This window comes from Charadrius vociferus, unplaced genomic scaffold (genome assembly GCF_000708025.1).
Source record: "Charadrius vociferus isolate BGI_N301 unplaced genomic scaffold, ASM70802v2 scaffold262, whole genome shotgun sequence".
Taxonomy (NCBI): Eukaryota; Metazoa; Chordata; class Aves; order Charadriiformes; family Charadriidae; genus Charadrius; species Charadrius vociferus.
This window is the reverse complement of record NW_009647218.1, coordinates 3,269,237-3,289,705: the sequence shown is the minus strand read 5'-3', so window position 1 is coordinate 3,289,705 and position 20,469 is coordinate 3,269,237. Positions and strand designations below refer to the sequence as shown.

General features: G+C 39.5%; 1 protein-coding gene across 5 annotated transcripts in view; it reads left to right on the top strand.

Annotated features, from left to right (window-relative positions):
- The window catches only part of HDAC9 (histone deacetylase 9), a 281,151-nt gene that overhangs the window by 64,224 nt on the left and 196,458 nt on the right, over positions 1–20,469 (top strand). For 3 of the 5 annotated variants that reach the window (XM_009879563.1, XM_009879564.1, XM_009879562.1), the window contains 2 exons: positions 13,913–14,028; positions 19,703–19,825. In XM_009879563.1, coding sequence (XP_009877865.1) covers positions 13,913–14,028; positions 19,703–19,825 — 239 coding nt within the window. Of the gene's footprint in view, positions 1–10,942; positions 11,075–13,912; positions 14,029–19,702; positions 19,826–20,469 lie in introns of all 5 variants that reach the window. The other 2 variants (XM_009879560.1, XM_009879561.1) reach the window with 1 other exon arrangement.

The window sequence follows — 20,469 nt, the reverse complement described above, 5'->3', positions numbered from 1 at the left end:
TGCTTCACAGAGTACTTGTTTTCCTGGGTTAATGAATGGTCTTGAAAAATTTGGACTAGGTGATTAGCCCAAAGGCAATCACCGGTGCTTATTGCAGAATAGGAAAAGGGAAAAAAAAAAAAAAGAAAAGAAAAAAGAAAGAAAGAAAAAAAAATATATCCTGATTCACAGCCCTTTTTTTTCTTGACTTTTCTTCCCATTAATCACCAGATTTTTTTAGCCTTCCTAAATTTACTACCAATAACTTGAGAGGGCATAATTAGTAGTAAGAGGTTTTAGAAAGAGAAGCTTTCACTTGTCATTGAAGAGTGTATCTGAAGTAAACTTCGTAACAGCTTCTTCTGGATTCATGTAATGAACAGGCCAAAACAGAGCTCAGCCCCCGGGAGCCAGTGGCTCGAAGGAAATGTAATACCATTGTAGTTACTATACTGGGCTGCAGTTGTCTTGGGTCCACCAGGGTTCTGCAGCCTCCTAAGCTGCAGGTGAGGAGGGATGTCCTGTCACTCTAATTTAGCTTGAGTTAGAAGAGAAATTTTTTTGAGGTAGCTTGAAACTAAATAAAAATCAATGCTAGGGCAGGCTTAATGACATTGTCAGAGAGAAAAGAACTTGTGTAGGTGTGCTTTGGTATCATGAAAGCTGCCAAGGCCTGCAGCAGGATTCAACAGGAGTCATCACCAGGATGATTCCCATAAAGACCATCATAGTCTTCCCATCACTGCAAGCTTGTTCCTCTACTATATTTTATTTAACTCTTACATTTAATTGCAGAAAGTGAAGGTGTTATGCATGGGTGATTCTTGCTCAGTTCCAAGATGACCTGGATAAAGGTTTTTCACTGTGTTTCTTCTGTTTTAGCAAAAATCCAGTTACTTGTATATACATTGCTTTCTTTCCTACCAGTAATTACTTTGTTGTGCTAGATACTGAACCTGCTTGATGGCTAGACTAATTATACAATCTTGGTCTAAATACTGTCTTAGTTCTCCTTTTACTGCCCAATCCCTGTAGCCAAAATTGAGTTACGAAGTTCTGCTTCATGTGGTTACAGAAAGGTTTTCTTACACAAACTGTGTATGTTTTCAGAAACGTTTTATAAATTAGCATTAACAAGGAGCTTGCTTAATTTTTTGATAAGCAGGTAATCAGATACTAGACACCTTTTTGACTTTTGAACCTAAAGGAAACAGCTTAAATAAGGAGCAGAGAGCAGTCCTAAAATCTAAAGCATTTTAAGAGCATAATGTCCATTAAAAATGAAGTCGAATGGTTTTAATGGACATTTCAAAGTCTATTCCCTCTGGATAAATAAGTTACAAAATATTGCATATAAAATCTGAGACTCTTTGAAGTCATTAGAAACTGTCCTGTTTGATTTCAGTGGGACTAGAATTTTTTTTGTCCACTGTATCTAGGGCAGGGACAGTTGAAAACTTTTAGAAAAGTAAACAAGAACATCTAAAAGATGGCAAAAAGAGAGAAACAGAGAGAGAAGTGAAAAGTGGAAATCACATGGTATCAAATCACCCAAAATAGAAGACGTTGGTTAGTAAAGATTGCACTTCTCCAAACTCCTGCAAAACATAGTTTCACTGAAAAATCTGTTCAAACCCACAACTCTAATTAAGGGGTTTTGCTGCCAAATAACATGTTCTGGCTAAAGCCAAGTAAGTATTACAGAGCCATTCATGAACAACGGCAGAAGCTTTGTACTTTGCTTTTGATTTTCTCATGGGAAAGTAATATAAATGAGAGTGATACCTCCCTGTTGGCTTTAACTGTTAGAAATGCAAAGCATGCTGAAATTGTACATAATTCTCTTCCAAAGGAAAGGAAATAGCATTTCAATGGTTTTCCTCAGTGTCTCGTTGAGTTATGGTGGTGCACAATTATTCCTGTTAAATTACTCTACCAGATGGAAGGTTACATTGTATATTTAGCTAATTAAGTTGTAGGGGACTGGAATTATATCCCTAAGCATAAAGAACCTATCTAAAAGTAAACTTGTTTTAATTCAGTTTTGTTGTGAAGGTGCAGTGGCAATGTCTAATTAAGACTTTAAGCAGGTGGGGATTTTGTCCTCACTTCGCTTAACATGGAGAGATTCTCTCACAGTCATCTTTGCCAACAGAAGTTGGACAAACACGTTTTGAAAGTCCGAACAGTTTGTGGGCCAATTTTATCTTCATTTGTCTTCAGTGGAGCTGAAGTGCCTTCCTACTCTTGAGCTGAATTTGGCCCATAGTTCTCGTCCACTAGGAAAGCAAGATATACTGTATTTTGGTTGCTTTGGTTTTCTTGGCATCCTTACTCTGTGTTGCCTTTGGACAACTCTAAAGTGTAAGTTTCAGCAATCAGACCTGCCCAGCTTTTATCTACTGATGACATTGATGCCCTGTTAAATGGGGGGATAAAGGCGATAGTGTTTCGTCACGAATTTCTGAAGGTTGATGAAATATTAGATTATACTTTTTGCCTTCCATCAATGAGTTATCACTGCTGGATATTTTCCTAGATTGAAATATGTGTGATTTAATCACCCTATTAACCAATTCCTACTTGTATGGGGCTTGGGGAACAACATAATCGTGAACATGATTATTCTGTACAAAATAAATCTAGGGGTCAAACTGTGACCCCGCAAAAGCCTCGACTTCTGAGGCTAGGGGATTGTCTCTGGCACTTCTTCACTGAAGAAAATATTTTTCCTTGTGCAAAATTAGTGATTCGATGGATGTTGGAGGAGATTTGGGCTGAAGAGTGGGATTTGCTATATTTGCAGAAAGTATGGTATTATTTTCTCACTACTTCTTCCCAGCTAGAATGGTGTATGTGGTCAGAAGTGGGGGCAGGAATAACCAGTGGAGACCTAACCAGAAGGACTGCCAGTCATGCGTATCTAAATTTGGTTATTACCATTCAAATGAGGGATGTCCTCTATTAAATGGCCCGTTTCACCACCTTCTTTCTCGTCTACACCTCCTGAGATCTCAGATGCGATTTGGCTTCCATAAGTGCTATAAAAGTGCAAATAGATTACAGAATTTGGAGATGTACAGGGAAGATAAGAATTAATTTTAAAATATCCTTGTTCTTTTATTCTGTGTTTTAAGACAGTATAGTATTTGCTTTTTAATCCCCTATTTGTTACTTCAAAAGAATGTTAGTTTTCATAGAAGAAGATTAAGATGGACCTCACATAGCAATAATATACCACGGTTTCAGCAGACTTGACATGTAATGAGGACTCAAGAAGCCCGGTGAAACCATGGCCTCACTGAAACCACTATATAGCCAGTTGGTGCAAATGCAAGGAGATGCTGTCTCTGTGCTAAGGAATAGAAATTATTAAGAATTGTATCGAGACCCATTTTTTTGCCTCGCGGGTTACATGCAGAACAGATATCAACAGGCAATATATCACATTGATCAGCCTTTCATGAAAAATATAAACATTTCTAATTCTGGCCAAACGCAAGCAGTACAAAAAGTAGTTCCTACACCTAACTAAATAAATCATTCCTAGAAAGATAATACTTGTTTGCATGGATAGAAAACCAGAATATTTTGTTTCATACAGACTGCAGTGAATAACAAGGAAAAGTTAGGTATTTAAAGTGGCTTCAGGGAATATATCATTTTTTAACCTTCTTTAGGAAATCAATGAAAAATTGCTAATCTTGTTAAATTGGCTTCCTTACCCTGAAGAGAGCTGAAGGGCTGAGAGATCCCCTCTAATCTAATTAGCTCTTTTACCATGTGTTTCACTAAACCTGTTTTTTTATTTAGGGAATGGATATTTACCTTAGTCTGAATAAATAAAGCATTCTACCTTTTACAAAAGTAAAATAAAGCAAAGGACTAAAGGGTTTCACATATGACCAGCACTCCCCCTGAAGTGAATGGTTGTACAGGAAACAGTTTCGGTATATGCTGAAAACACATTAGGTGATGCAAGCCAGAAAAACAAAGTGTCTCCATCCTGTACCGCTGTATCTGGTGCTCCCGCCTCCTTGGGACCACCCAGCGGTCTGGTCCATGTAGTTCTTGGAAGAGCTTTAGAGGGCACGCGCAAATAGCTTTAAGTCTCATGAATCTAATTTAAAACTCTTTCAGAAATGGCATTTTAAATTACCAGAATTCAGAATTCATTGAACCTACAGAATTGTTTTACATGCTAGTACCTCCCAGTCTGTCAGGCAGTGGGGAGGATGGTCCACGTGTTCATTGTCCAGTATTGGCTTGTATCAGGATGTGGCCTTCTACAGCAAATGTCAGTCAGTCACGTATGAAAACAAAAAGTCACTGCTTGTCTTGCCTGTGCCTAATATATTCAGCTATGTGGAGGTGGGTGAAACAGTCTGTGGCTGCCTACAGGAAGCCAGAGCAGAAGTCAGAAACTCCATGCGGAGCAGAGCCTATTTACATGTCTGTGAGAACTATGTGCGGCAGAGGAAAAGCTGAGACCATCAGGTCTCTCAGAAGGACAAACTCATTCGCAGCTCTCCACGAAGTGGCTCGGGAAGCTGGAAACAGTTTTGGTCCCTGAACTGTGTTCTCTGCGTCTCTAGCTTTCTGCCTGGCTCTGGTTGCGTTCACAGCTTTGGAGAGGAAGCCCAGATTATCTTCTTATTTATCATTTCTGATGGGGTACATAGGGGTATCTTGTGCTTTTCATTCTGCCTACATCACTGAGGGGGAAACCGGGAAGTTTTTCCCTAGCCCACTACCCTCAGATTGGCTTCTTATGAACCTTAGATGTGTCTCTTTTGGCTGTTTTTTGTTGGTGCAGTAGTAAGGTAGGATTTTACTTTCTCCTTGATCTCCAGGTCCTGGCATGGCATAGACAGGCAGGCTGCTTTGTTACTTACCTATATTGCCGTGGTGACTGGGGGCCCATGGCATGGACCAGAAGCCTGTTGTGCTATGCAATGAACCCAACAAAATGAGGATCTCTTCACAGTATGTCTTCTCCCATTCTGCTCCTCCTGCTACAAGGGAAATCACGACAGCGATCACAAAGTTATCTCATGATCCACATTCAGTATCTTCTTGAAAATTTTCAATTGCCACAGTGCTAGAAAGAAACTTGATGAAGGATGAGCCACTGCTATGCTGACAATATCATCGTCATGCTAACCAGTACCATCACATTATTTTCTCTGACGGTCTATACCCATACATCATCCTTTTGTCCTCTAACTTTGACTTTAAGCTGTCTCATGCATGGACTGTTGTGGTCCTGTGTTGTAAAGCACATAATGCTTATCTGTGCATGGTTCTCTAGTCCAATAGTGTGAAAAATAACAACCTGTGTGGTGTCCAAAAAGAAAAAAGATTCCTTGGCTAAGTATTTCTTTATTGATACTTGTTAGATATAAGGCAGGACAAAACAACTCCTGCATGGAGTGCAGCATAGAATATATTCGAATCAATATAATCTTCACAGCTTAAAAGGAAATACAGCTAAAGAAATAGAGAATACCAGTGAAGATTTAATTCAAGATCATGAAGTCTTTGGTTTTAATTGTTTCTGTTGACTTAAATCTATTAGTGAAGTCCAAGTTATTGTTCCAAAATGATCTTAGTGATAACAGCTGGTGCCTGAGCAATAGGGAACAATTTATCTTTCTCAAGTAAGATGTGAATTTTGCTGCTGTTGCTCATGCTGTTGTTGGAATCTTTGTAGCCAAATTTAGCATCATTTACCTCAACTGCCCCACAGCTTTTCTAAGCCAGCCTGCCAGCGAGGAAAAGGAAATGCTTTCACTTTAGAGCCTTTCGAAGTCTGGACAAAAGCTCACTTTCTGTTCTCCAGGTTTCCTATATATGGCTTTAGCCTCGAGATGAGGACCTGCTCGCTATGCACCGTCTCCCATCCCCCATTTCCTGCCTGGGTTCATTAAATGCTGATTTGAAGTTGGCACACGCTCTTCTGATACAAAAGTAGTACTGTGTTCCAGGAACCATCAGAAAGTAGTGCATTATTATCTTTTACATTCCCTTCATATATATGTCCTCTCCCCATGCGTAGAAAGGATTTTTATCCCTTCTTCTTAAATATCTCTGTGTGTTTAATAAAAAGAAACAGTGAAGCAAAGCCCTGTCAAAAAAACCCTCAGCTCATTTGGGAGCAATCTGGCCCCAGGCTATATTCTTTAATGCTAGTATCTGCAAATTGCTAATCTTAAGCAAAGTGGAGTATAGAACTTAATCAATTCACCAAATCATTTTCCTACCTCTCCTGCTTGTGTTTCGGTATCATTTTTCTCAGGAGAGAATAGTTTTCTTTCACCTGAGCAATGATGGTTCTTGTGATGAAAGTAATGCGTATATGGAAGCCTGTATATCTTCCATTTTTAATAGTACAATTACTTACTTCTTTTCTGCTGTATGAAGCTGCCATAAAAGATGAGAAAAATCATTCAGACACTGTCTTTCTTCTTCATCTAGATCCAAAGTTCTCAATTCTGTAGAGATAATTACAAGTCATGCCGAGGAGTTAGGTAACCAGTCCTTGGGTTGCCTGTGATATCTTCTGTTGTTTAAACTAATACTTTCTGTCTTTCATACCTGTTTCCCACTTATAGTCATTTAAAGAGTAATACCAGTTCATTATTACCAGCACTAAAAAGAATAAACCAGGTAATAGCAATGAGGCTGAACAAGCCGTATTACTGCAACATCTCATTATTCCAAATTATGCTGCAGTTACATAAACAAAGTCATTTTCAGGCTAGTCTTTTCTGAAATCCACTCAAATGAATCACTCAAATGGGCATCACCTGATTACCATCAAGATCAATGACATGGGCTTTGATAGCTTTCAGAGAAGATAGCTGTGTTCTTTTGTATTCTTTGCAACAAAACACTCTCAAGTTTTATTTTCCCTTTCTCCAAGTGGGAACTGGTTATTACTTGTTCCAAAGTGCTAAATGTAGTAGAAGTGCAAAGATTTGTGGCGCAAAAAGGCCAGGCTAATAGTGACCAACTAGACCACTATCAGATGTGTCCTGTTTCTTAGCAGGATTTTAGACAAATAGCCCAACCTACCAGCCTGCTGCCTTGAAAATGCGCAGTCCTATTTTCCTCATCTCCCACACTCCTGGCCATGTGCTCTTGTTTTTCTCTTGCCTCTGGCATTCTGGCTCCTTGGTCAGATGATTCAGCCCACTATAGTTGCAGGCATCTAGCCCGGCTAAACACCACCTCGTTCAGCACCTCCATGGCTTTAGAGAGACTCTGTTTCCTCGGGAAGGTGAGAGACAGGACGTGTCCTGTATGGGGTAGAATTAATCTAGTTTGGAGTCCTGGACCGCAGTGGGACGCTTGGTGTACAGAAAGTTAGCCATGTTCATTAATTATTTTGCTGACTCAGTGTCTTGGTTTATGGTTTACTGCGTGAAGTAATAGACTGCATGAAGGTCTTTTCAATTATTTTGTGGTATTAATGGAGCAAAAAAAAGATTCATTCTGAGGGACTTGTGTCTGCACAAGGAAGCTACTCTGCAGCACGCTGGTGAGTAAACCTTTAGCCTCAGATGTTATTTGGCACTGGCTTCCCATGTGACACTTCTTTTCCACGTGGAGAATGCCTTTGGGTGATGAACATAGTCAACTTCAGCAGTGGATTAATTAAACTGAGCAAAGCTGCTAGTAATGTCCAGCAGAAATACTTACAGGGGTGGCTAATGCAAAACAGTTGTTTTGAGCATGATCCCTCCCTAGACCACTTCTAAGAACCACTAGTTAAAGCACTGAAACAAAGGGTCATTTGAAACATAAAGAAGATTAATTATAATAATTCTTCACCATTTGCCACTAAGGTTTTCCAAGTGCCTTGCAAATACTAGGGGAACAATTGAAAAAAAAAAGTTTGAAAATTTTATTTTCACTTTTTGCTCACTTCTTTGCATTTCAGAGTTTAAAGGATTAAAATAATTCTAAATAGTCTCATGTATGTGTTTTGGGGCAGTCTGTGTGTATATATATATATGCATATACATTTATAATTTTAATCCACATATATGTAATTTTTCATCTTTGAAGCTTAAAATTTTGCCTTTTTAGCTATCAGAAGAGAGTTGACGGTTATAGGTGTGTTATTGCTGCCTTCATGTCAGAGTGCACCGAAGCACATAATAGGATTGCTGTTGTGATCCATACCTGTTGCAGTCAACAATAATTCAGATTCAGCTTCAGTGGGGCAGGATGGTACAGTGATCTCTGTAGTCACACACCAAGTCAATGCCTCAGCCACAGATGAGTATTAAAAAGACACTTCCCAGTTCTGCATTTTGTACATTAGAGCAGACATCCTCAAGTTGATTACATTTATATATATAATGCACTGAAACCTGAATTCTGGTACCATGTTAGGAGCTGGCAGTGTCTCATGGGAGACATTCAAGAAAGCCAGTATTTGAAGCAAACACTCTTCAAATTTTGGCTTTGTTTTTTATTGGGAGGTTTATTTTATAATTTAAAAAAACGCTCTTCTCTGTGCCTTTTCATTTTAAAATTGATTATTTCCATTTAAAAATGTTCTTCATCTTTCATGCAAGGGCTATCTTCTCAGATGGCTCATAAATTCAGATATTGACATCAAAGTCTGCTTTCTCTGCTTATATGATTGATTCAGATGGAGAATATGATGGAATGTGGTAAAAATAGGAAGGCAATCACTGTGACTGAGCATGAAACATTCATATAGAAGTGGAGCATTTCTCCAGTGAGTGTTGCAGAGGATTTGTATTGCATTAGTCTGTCACAGGTATGGAAACATTCTCCTAAATTTTAAGAGTACAGAATAGGTAAATCAAAATAACCATAAGCGCAAAAGGAGTGAGCACCTTTTCTTCCAGATGTCATCATACCTGGGTGAGATCTGTGATAAAAGCATGTAGTGTAATCTTAGCCCATTGTTGTATTTTATATTTTCAGTTTCATAGCAAATGGTATCTTAGACAGCAAACAAGTCATCTGTACTCCATCACTAGAACCATCAGTCTTAATAATAGCAGTAACTGATAAAAAGGAAATTTCTTCTTAATACTGTTACTATTAAAGATTTCCAGTGTTTTGCTAGACTGTGTATCTTGGTCTGAAATACACTCAGGGCACAGGCCACTTGGAAGGGGGCGCTTGCCAGGAGTGATGTTGTATGTGCCAAAGGCCAGTGCACGACTGCAGGCACTGCAGGTTGCAGCAGCACTGGCGGCTGTGCAGCCCCTTTGCTCTCACGTGGGCATTTCTAATGTCCACGTCCCTGAGGGAACAAGCAGGAGAGCATGAAACAGATGTGCGATAGTACATAGAATGGTTTAGGTTGGAAAGGACCTTGAAGATCATCAAGTTCCAACCCCCCTGCCATGGGCAGGGACACCTCCCACTAGACCAGGTTGCCCAAGGCCACGTCCAGCCTGGCCTTGAACACCTCCAGGGATGGGGCCTCAGCAACCTCCCTGGGCAACCTGTGCCAGTGCCTTACCACCCTCAAAGTGAAAAACTTGTTCCTAATGTTTAATGTAAACCTGCCCTCTTCCAGTTTATAGCCATTCCCCCTCGTCCTGTCACTACGTGACCTAGTAAAAAGTCCTTCCCCAGCTCTCCTGTAGGCCCCCTGTAGGTACTGGAAGGTCTCAATAAGATCTCCCCAGAGCCTTCTCTTCTCCAGGCTGAACAGCCCCAACTCTCTCAGCCTCTCCTCATAGAAGAGGGGCTCCAGCCCTCAGATCATCCTCATGGCTCTCCACTGGACACGCTCCAGCATGTCCATGTCTGTCTTATGTTGAGGACTCCAGAGCTGGATGCAGTACTCCAGGTGGGGTCTCACAAGAGTGGACATGCTGGACAGAGGCTGGAATTAGAAGTGTAGGATTGAGTTCCTGCCCCAAAGTGACAAATGGCATAATGCTGTATTGAATGAAGATTACATTTATTTTGTTTTTCTGCTAACTCTTGCTCCTTGTTTGGGACTGGACTTAGGTCTGTGCATAGGAGACAGAACTGATCCCAGTTTCCAGCTCTCTATTTTGAGATACTGCTTAGCCAAGCCTCAGTTCCAGAAAGGGAAATATAAACAAATTCTATTCCACAATTATCTTTCACTAGCTCTTAGCAGTCTCTTTGATAGAGGGTTTACTTAGAAGAACAGATAAATGAGTACATGAAACATTTTATCATGCTAAAAATATAACAAAATAAAAAGCACAGCAGTGCTTCATCTCTGGCCTTCATATGAAAAGACTGTGTCCATTTAGGAAACAAAGGTGGAACTTGCCCAAGGTGCATTAAATATAAGCCTAGGTTTTCTGGGAATCAATCCTACTTCTTCGTTTTCAGAGTATGTATTTTTCTGTGTAAATGTTCTTAGGACACTGTCATAAATCTAGTTGTTTAGTGTGTTACTCAGAAAACATTGAAGTTCTGGGCCTAAAATTGCTGACCAAGAAATGTTCTGCCAGGAAGGCTTGTTGTAATTTATATTTCTAAGAGAAATCAAAAGGCACCAGTGGAGGCTTCTCTCTATTTCTGTCATCAGACCATAAACCGATTATAAGGTTCCAAGTTCCAAGCAGTATTTCCATCCAAGTTTTCACCTATAAGAGAGATAAAAATGATGTAGAATAAAAGCTGCATTCATCTCTAATTAATACTTACGACATCAACAATAATTAATCGGTACCTTCAGAGTTGAAATAGGATGAGAAAAGTACTGGGATCCAAAGCTTTTCAGTTCTCTTCCTCTCTTTCTTAGCCTCCAATCTGAATTCGAGTTGTATGAGGAGCAGCAGGATGGCTGGGGAGGATGGGCAGTGAAATCTCTGCCTTCAGGCCCTCCTTGGATCAGATGAGGTCCTCCAGGGAATGTCAGTGGTGTCTGACACAAAGCAGGAATTTGATTTGTAATCATTTATTTTCTTCTCTTCATTTCCAGCTTCAGAGCCCAATTTGAAGGTACGTTCACGGTTAAAACAAAAGGTGACAGAAAGGAGAAGCAGTCCTCTACTCAGGAGGAAGGATGGAAACGTTGTCAGTTCATTCAAGAAGCGACTTTTTGAGGTGACAGGTAATTAAGAATGGAGAAATTCTGTATCAGCTGTGACTGCTAACAGAATAATGGTGGTATTTTGGAATTGAAACTGTTTGCTAAACACAAGGTTATATTTTTTTTTCTGCTGCTGAAAAGAAAACCATATTAAATAAATGGTTGTGTATAAATAGCTTGTAATCTACAGCTTTCTACCACTTACTAAAAAGACGTTGTCAATTTGAAAGCCATACTTATTAACCAGCTTGGAAAACAGTACTTTTCAACAGCAAGTACAAGAACAAATAATGTTCCTTGCCGCCAGAAGTCTACCATTTAAAGGAGAAACCAAGAATGGTAGACTTCTGGCGGCAAGGAACATTAAAGGAGAAACCAAGAACAGTCTCTTCCCTTAATTTGTGTCTTCTGTACATGGACAACATTTCGGGTGTTGCATCTCCTACTTCCCATCTCCCAAAGAAAACGCAGATGCTAATAGCAGGTGCAAACCCACCTGTCTGGTATTACTTAGGTTAATCAGGGACATTTTGGAATCTTGCATTTGGCCCTATCCCTCTGGTTTCTCCTGTTTGAAAATGTCAAGATTAGTTGGTTTTGATGTAAGGGCTCACTAAGCTGGTTTTTTTTGAGTTGAAAGGTTTAAATATGCAGGGGCATATTGCTGGTCATAGCAGATAGTAAGTATTTTTAGTAATTGAAAGGGAAGTTGTAGCATGTAAGAATACAGAATTATGTATACAGGGAGGGATTAGAAGGGGAAAAAAAGCAAAGTAGTATTTGTTTTCAATATTTTTCCTGCCCTTGAACTTAAAAAGTGACAAGGTGGATGAATCATAGATGCTAAGGCTTTCTTTCACGTTTGGTATTGCAGAGTGGTAATTTGCATCCGAGTTCCCAAACAGCCTAAAGTACTCTCTTTTTTTAGTCCTTAATATTAGTATGTTGCCAAGGCCCTATCAGTTGATTTGAAACAAAAGAGCATTTACAGTATTTGGCCGCATGCTGACATTTCTTGCTTTGACTTTGCATCGATATTTGGTAGCTTCATGGCTTGTTCAAGTGATGTTACAATCAGGCCATGTGTTTATGCAACCAACTGTTACTAGTCTGCCAGACGTGTATCTGAATTCGCTTGGTACATCAGAATTATGTCACACCGAGATGGAAATATAACACAACATGAACAAATTCACGTCAGTGTCCCCATACATGCAATTCGTGTGACAATGTTTCACGGTATGTCATGTGTAAAACTGGGACCTGTATCTGAATGTAAGTATGAAAGCAACTAAATAAGATAATTTCCCTCTACGTTATTTCCAGATTAGAATTTTTTACAGCTAATTTATTATTCTCATTTGCTGAAGTTCTTATGAGATTCTTGATCTCCACTTCCTTAGTTTTAGCTGATTTCTTTTTATTTTGTATGCTCGTGAGTGAGGTATAAAGTGAAATACTTCTCCCAGGAGTTTTTTGCTGGAGCCATTTAAAGAGCAGAAACCTGAAAATAAATGTGTTCTTTTCCTAGCTCTGACAATAATTTGGAGCCTTACAGACTGCCAATATAGTTAATAATATCAGCTATATGACATCTTGCACCTTTCATAATCAAAACTTCCCTGATAAAGCATTTCTGACTGAAGCCTTTTTCTCCTTTTTTTAAATCCTTTTGACTGAAAATAGCCCTTTATTTAAATGTCTGTTTATACAAAAAGTACTTTTTAAAAAAATTTAAAAAAACCCGAGAAAAAAAGAATGTTTGTGTTTCTGATCTTCTATGAAAACTAGTGAGAATATGATGCAAGAGCATTACCTGACCAGTTAGTGTAGCTGGGTACAGGTTCACTTCAGTAAATCGAGGTCAACTCTAGTAGAGCAACAGGTCCAAGAAACAGCTGGGAAATTTCCCAGTAATTTCAGTCAAAGTGAGGATATATTTTTGCATGTGAACTGAGGCAGAAAGAGTGAAGAAGCAAAGAAGCGGCTGTACAATATTTACTGCCACATTTAGATTTTAATTATTTTCACTTCTTGAGTACTTTAATTTGAAAGCTATCCCATGAAATAGGCTTACCTCTACTAATGCTGTGCTCTTCCATCTTTAACCTTGCTGTTTCCATTACGTAAATTTAATTTATATCAGTGTATGATTAGAATAACTCAACACCACACACAATGAGATCGTCCTCTTCCCCTTCATCTCAGGCAGAACTTGGGAAATTTTAAATCAAGATAACATACAGCCTTTCAAATGCTATTTTAAGATTTTTGAATGCTGTAAATATTCCTTCCTATGTGTGCCAAAGATGGAGTGAAAGTGGTGTATATTTTGCCGTTATTACTTGTGTATGTAATGATTAGTCTGCAGTGGGATCATCAGCTTTCTAAACAGAAAGGGGATGGCAGTAGGCCTCATGAATTGATGACATATTATCATGACCTTTGCAAGCCTGCTATCTCTGTCATTTTGATCTCTTACAGGGACAGGACTCTGCAATTAAAGAAGAAAGGCTTTCTTTTCTTTTTACTCATTACAAGTCCTATGTCTATATCTCTGCCTGATACTGAGTATCATAGCATCTTTGTGGGGAAAATAAATAGTAAATTCTTCCCTTGTGAAGCAGACAAATCAGAAGGGGAAAGACAGAGTGTCTTTCCTTATTAGCACTGTAAAAGGAAAACCAAAAGAAAGGGAGGATGAATTAAATATCTTTAACATAAGTAAATAACTCATTCATAACCAATAGATAGTTTTCAACAGCAAAAAAATGCTTGTGCCATAACGAGTATACAATTAATCGAGATCATGTGTTTCTTTCCAGTGTGAAATTCATGTATGGTTAATCTGTTTTTCAGAATCCTCAGTCAGTAGCAGCTCCCCTGGATCAGGTCCCAGTTCTCCAAGCAATGGTCCGACCAGCAGTATAACAGAAAATGAAACCTCAGTATTGCCATCTAACATTCAAGCTGAGGTAAGACTCTCTCTTTATTGGATAGATAATTGCTCAGATTTCTAGGCTGGAGAGATTTGAAACTTCAATTTGATCATACTCACAAGCAGAATAATTTCAGAAGATATAATTATCAGGGATACCAGGACACTGCAGGCTGCCATCAGAGTATGTTATGTATGGGATACGTCTTCATGTATGAGATGCATGTTCAGGAGACTCTTTGGTAACAGAAATCCAAACAAAAGCATCAGTGATGCTGCTGGAAGACTGGTAGGGAGCTATGGAAGGAACTTTTTGAAGCATCCGTGTTGCAGAACATTACCTTCTGGGATAATCTGAAGAGGTGCACAGTGCTGAACGCTGATGAAGAACTTCCGTGTGCAAAAAAGTGATTTAGGCGTTGGTGACCCTAACACGTACAAGTTAAGGTGGTCCCAGGTTCAGATGACTGCTGAAGTAGATTTTTTTAATTAGAGTATCGAAGTTAGGTGACTAAATCCTTTTTAACATCTGCCTTTTATTTTACTGTACCTCAATTTCCTTATCAGGGCTGTACTTACCAACATAACTGACACACCAGGAGTCTTGGATACTTGTTTTTTAAAGCGAGGTTGCACACAGAAGGAATCTTACCTACTCCTTATTCTGTTTCATACATACGTGCCTATAACAACAGGAATGCAGATGGTAAATCAGTTGTGATAAGCCTCATTTAGCACAGACGACATGCCTAAGTCATGCTTTCCATGGCAATATTGTAAAGGGACAGAAACCTAATGCAACTAAGAGAGAATCCAGTTCCACAATATTCTCTATCTAGTCCCTATACTTACAGCAATTCCTGCTTTGGTGTCAAAGTTTTCTATTAATTGTTGGTTTATGCTGTTTACATTAGAGAAATGGCATATGAAAATGTGATTTAACAGAGTTTTAGCTAATGGAGGTATTTCTCCAGGTCAGTGGCAGGACATTCACCTCAAAAAAACCTGGAATGGGCAGTTCAACCTCCAGCAGTGACTTTTCCCCATAATGAATTAATTGTGTGTGTGAACTATGATCCAGGGGGCAGGTGGGTGACCTCTGCACACTGATTAGTAGCCTCTCTCTGGCCCGTAACCAAAAAGTAAAAAAAATTGCATTGATGGCTAACATGTGGTCTTGCCTCATAGTCCCCCTGTATGTGATTGCAAAGAAATTTAAATGATGCAGAGTAAGATCCATCATTTGGATGAGATCAGATCCTAGTTCAGTGGAATTAAATGGTATAGTTTATTATTGGGAATGCTTTAGATAGAAGTTTGTAATATGTGGATGTTAGTGCTGTATTAAACAGGAAACCTTGTCTAATTGGATCTTGTATTGACTTGAGGATACTACAAAATGCAAAGGGAATAACGTCTCTGATATACGGTGCTTATTACTTTGCATGTTATAGTTTCTGGACACTTGCCTACAGTGTTGAACCACCATCAGAAATGCATGCAGTCTGGTCAGGCTGACAATCTCTGTTTGGGGAGATTTGGAAAAGTTGTAGCAAGAACCAGCAGAGTTATATTCTGTTTATTAATAGAACACCGCATTACACATAATTTGCCATTACTGTGCCAGACATCAGAAGTTACAGCCCCACCATACAATCACAGATGATCAAATGATCCTAAAAATTTCCTTTAGAAGCTGGGCTCTGCACGCTGGAGTCGGTCACTTAGTGCTTAGAAGCTGAAACTACTGACTTCCATTTCTGGATCCAGTCGGGGATTTCTTTACTTCTCTGGTTACTCGACTGTTAGTGCTGTGGTGCTGTGGGCTCAAACATTTTTCCATAAATCTCAACTGCAGTGCATTTTGATTTCAGTGGGATTTTCTTTGGTAGTCTAACAGCAGCCAAATTCCTACATCTCTCTTTTCTAGTTTAGCATTAGCTGCCTGCTCTCAAAGGCTATATATCTAATCAATTTTTCATCAGATACACAGAGTACAGAAGTTTCTAATAATAGGATAAGTGTTCCAAAATCACCCAAAATATCACTTGTTTTGCTGTAATCCTGCATGACTCACAGTGCTGTTGTTTCATAATCGTTGTTGTGACATTTGCAGTAAGTGTTGTGCTCGTATGTGAGTGGGTGGATAGCCGCGGTTTTCATGGCAGCAAATAAAACACTTTTCGCTGGGGGAAAACAGGTTGCTATGACAGAGAGCCATTTACCAGTAAAACATGAGTCAATACCGTAAATGATTGCACTCTAGTGCATAGACAGAATTAGAGCATTATCAGAAATGAAACAGATTTTTAGAGTATTTTTTGCCATATCCATTTGAATAGCGAGGCTTTTAAGTGGTTTACCCTCTGGAGCAGACAGTCTGGTGGTCAGACATTTACATTTTTTTGAATGGACAAAAGTGCACTGCAAATACTACATTTTTGCAGATGATCTTTTACTATCACAGTTCCCTTAATGGTACTTTCAGTACCATTTGTTGAAACACCGGTCTCATTATATGAAACTTGAAAGTTAAACTCAAGATTTTAATTGCACCTTATAAATAAAATGCTGTTTTTATTAGGCCCAGTTGTCTCCAGTATCATCAAGGTTCACCGCAGTAGCTATTTGTCTCTTGTAGCATGCTGTATACTTTCAGGTCACCTGCTGTGCTGGGACTAAATCTTACTTGCATGAGAAATGCAAGCAGGACTGAGCCCCTGCACAACACGTCCCTGGAGTTCAGAGGGACAACCTGCCTTAGTCATGTGAAATGATTAATTTTAGGCATACAAAGCCTGGTCAAAAGCCATTGAAGGCAGTGGAAAGTTTTCAATTGGTGTAAGTGGACTTCAGATCATTTTCTTTCTTTTATTTGCGCCTTGGAGAGCAGCATTTCCTCAAGTATCACGTAATTATACAGGAGACATAAATGGCATGCATGGCAGATAAACACGTACTTGATTTGTGCACTGTGTTTCTAATACTCAGCTCCTTGAGGTGCTCTTTGCAAGTGCCTAGTGGCAAAATGTATAGGTTTCTGACCAGCTGGTGAGGTTTGCTTCAAGTGTCTGTGAAGAAAGTCTAATTAATTAACAAAACCCACCCCAAAAGCCTTAAGAAATAAGAGTGTAAGTAATTGTGAATATTCAAAGCTATGACAACCTTACTATAACTCTGCAATTGAGAAGTATTAAAGCCAAACCATTTCCTCTTCCCCTCCCGATGCATAAATGTGTGTATAAACTCGCACATATGAAACAGGTATTCCTGCTTCTCAGCAGGTCCCCATAGCACCACCGAAGTACAACTACATATGGTTACTCGCTGATCATCGTGCACTGCTACGTTTAGTTATTGTACTCTAAGAAAGAGGGTAACTCTGTTGACGGGCTATTATTTTAAGCGTTGGGAAGCAGGATCCATGGATCCTATATAGAGGACCTATATAGAGGAGCAAGAAGGGCAAGTTGCTCTTTGGGGTAATTTAGGTGACGATCCAAACCATCAAGTCTGGATGTAGGACAAGGACCATGGCTTAGCCATTGCGCTGCCAAATGACACTGCTGGCAACGCCAGCTTGTGACACCATTTCAAGGTATTGTCAACTGCATAAAAAGAGAAGCTGCAGCTGGGGTCATGCAGTTGTGCCTCAGCATAAGCAGGGCCCTAATCTGTGCAGGTGGACTACTAAACTTGTTTGGGGAGTTGAAGTTTAACTGGCGTTTAGGCTAGTATTACCTGAAAATATTTTAAAAAATCAGTTGCTTACCAAAATGAAAATCACTGATTATTTGCGGTATTAGAAATTGGATGGAACTGCTCTTACTAATAAATTTGTGTTTTCAACATTAAACTCCCATGGCATGTAATGTGATTGACTCTGCCTCATGAAACAATCATGCCTGACCTGTTATGTTTGTTAATTCAAATCTTAGAAGTTAATAGTCACATACTGAAAACCAAAAACGAAATGTGCATTTTTGAAGTGGCTTTGTATAGATGCTGCAGTTGCTTCAAATTTGATTATATTCTAGGAGGCACATTAGAGCTGCTGCAGTGTCCTTTTATCAGTTAAATCTTTGTAGTCTCCCTGAATAATATCTCCATAGTCTTGACGCGCTTGGTTTTATTCATGGTCAAAGGTGGATGTTATCAAGGCAAGACACTGTTAGCTGGGAATTAATGTAATATACAAGTGAAGCTTCTTTGTTTCGTATGCTATCTGTTGACATTCCCTAGGTACCAAAAGAAAATTACAGAGATAGACTTCTACTGTTATTGTCTCAGTGATAGGTCGTATCTCCAAACAAACTGTATGAGGAAGGTTATGTTTTGGAATAACATCCTGTGTTTTTGTGCTTAACCACTTTTCATTGATGGTCTGAAGTTGCATTGTATTAGCACAAAGTATTTTATAGAGTTAATTGATATTCCAGGTTTGTCCAGGGGAAAATCTACAGCTCCCCACAACATGCTTGACAAGTTATTATATTTACTTTAGTCAAAGCCCGAGTGTGCAGTATCCCTCTTGGAGGTGGTCTATTATTGGAGTCCCATATGCTTTTTGTTTGGGAAGAAAGCAGTCACTGTGTCATACTGTTACACAGGGTATTCTTTTTCAAGGATGTTGTTCCCTTGGGGACCATATCATGCCAGAGTTCCTAAGTCTAATAAGACCTTTGTAGGTCTTATTGTGTTAAAGTTCTGGGAGGGAAGCAAGAGTTAAACAGAAAATGTAATTCAAGCGACTATACTAGACCACATGTTGAAAAACATGACTGTTAAAGCAGAAAGGCAAAGGCTTCAAAAAGATTCCTGTTGTGGTAATGTAACTTTTTATGTTTCTTCCCAATGAATCTAGAATGGAAGGCAGAGGGTGATCTTTGTAGAATGTCTGGTTTTACTTGACAGTAATTAAAAATATATCAGCAGTTCCATGTCCTTGAAAATTATATCACAAGGCTTCAAAAGAAGTGTTAAAAATTTTAACTTGAGGGGAATCAGGAAGGCTGTGAGGGGTATCCCACTATCAGAGGATGATAGGATGCTGGTTTTGTAGACGTGCATATATAAAGAGAGACAAAATACATTTTTTTTAAATGGCTGCTGTGGCAATCTGCCTCACTTTCTACCCAAAATTCCCATGTTGATGGAAGTAAATAAGGTACCTGCAACATCCCCATATGACAGTCTGGGTAAGAAAATACATGGACTAGGTAGGAACCATACTAGGTAGGAACCACATTTTTTACCTTACAACAAAAATCTGAATAACCATGGTAAAGTAAAGGTCTAATACATCCACATTCATGACACCTTTGATTCAGCTAGATGTACTCCTTAATTCATTGGCTAAGTTCCCACTGAGATTCTAGTAGTGAAAGTGCAGTTGATGAGAACTGATGTTGAGCTGATGAGAAGTTGATGAGAAGAGATGGTCTAGGAATCCTCAAGAATTTGGTTTTGCATTGAAATTTGACTTGCTAACCAAGGCATAATCACAGACATGTATCAGTTGTTTTCTTAAGAAAAGAAATATCAACAGCCTTTCCACAGGGACAGTACTTTTCCTTATCTGGAACCCCATTGAGATGCAAACCAAAGCTTGATACATAACTGGCTTTCAATGTAGCAGGATAGTGAGGATAAAGTAACCAAGATAAAAAGCTTGGAGATTACTCATTTGTTGTCTTTCCCCTTTATTCCAGCAACTGGTTTCGCAGCAACGCCTGTTGATACAGGATGAATCAGTGAACTTGTTGAGTCTGTACACATCCCCTTCTCTACCCAACATTACCTTGGGACTTCCAGCAGTACAACCTCAAATGAGTGTAAGTGACCAGTCTTGAGCATTCCTGTCTCCTTTTGTCTCCAGAAAACTTACTTTCTGTCTATTTTCTTTTTTTTTCGCATTTTGGAACGTAAGCGATTAGAAGTAGGAACCAGACCTTTCTTTGCATTGGGCAACATCTGAACATTTAAGGGCGTGACTTGAAAGCAATGATCACTCTTAATCACAGATAAACAAATGCCCATGTATAGCACTTGGGTCACAGCAACCCCATGCAGCACTACAGTCTTGGGGAAGAGTGGCTGGAAAGCTGCTAGGTGGAAAAGGACCTGGGGGTGTTGGTCAACAGCCGGCTGAATGTGAGCCAGCCCATGTGAATGTGCCTGAACCCTGAATGTACCCAGGTGGCCAAGAAGGCCAACAGCATCCTGGCCTGTATCAGGAATGCTGTGGCCAGCAGGACTAGGGAAGTGATTGTCCCCATGTACCTGGCACCGGTGAGGCCCCACTTCGAATACTGTGTTCAGTTTTGGGCCCCTCACTACAAGAAAGACACTGAGGTGCTGGAGTGTGTCCAGAGAAGGGCAATGAAACTGGTGAGGGGTCTGGAGCACCAGTCTTATGAAGAGGGGCTGAGGGAACTGTGGTTGTTTAGTCTGGAGAAAAGGAGGTTGAGGGGAGATC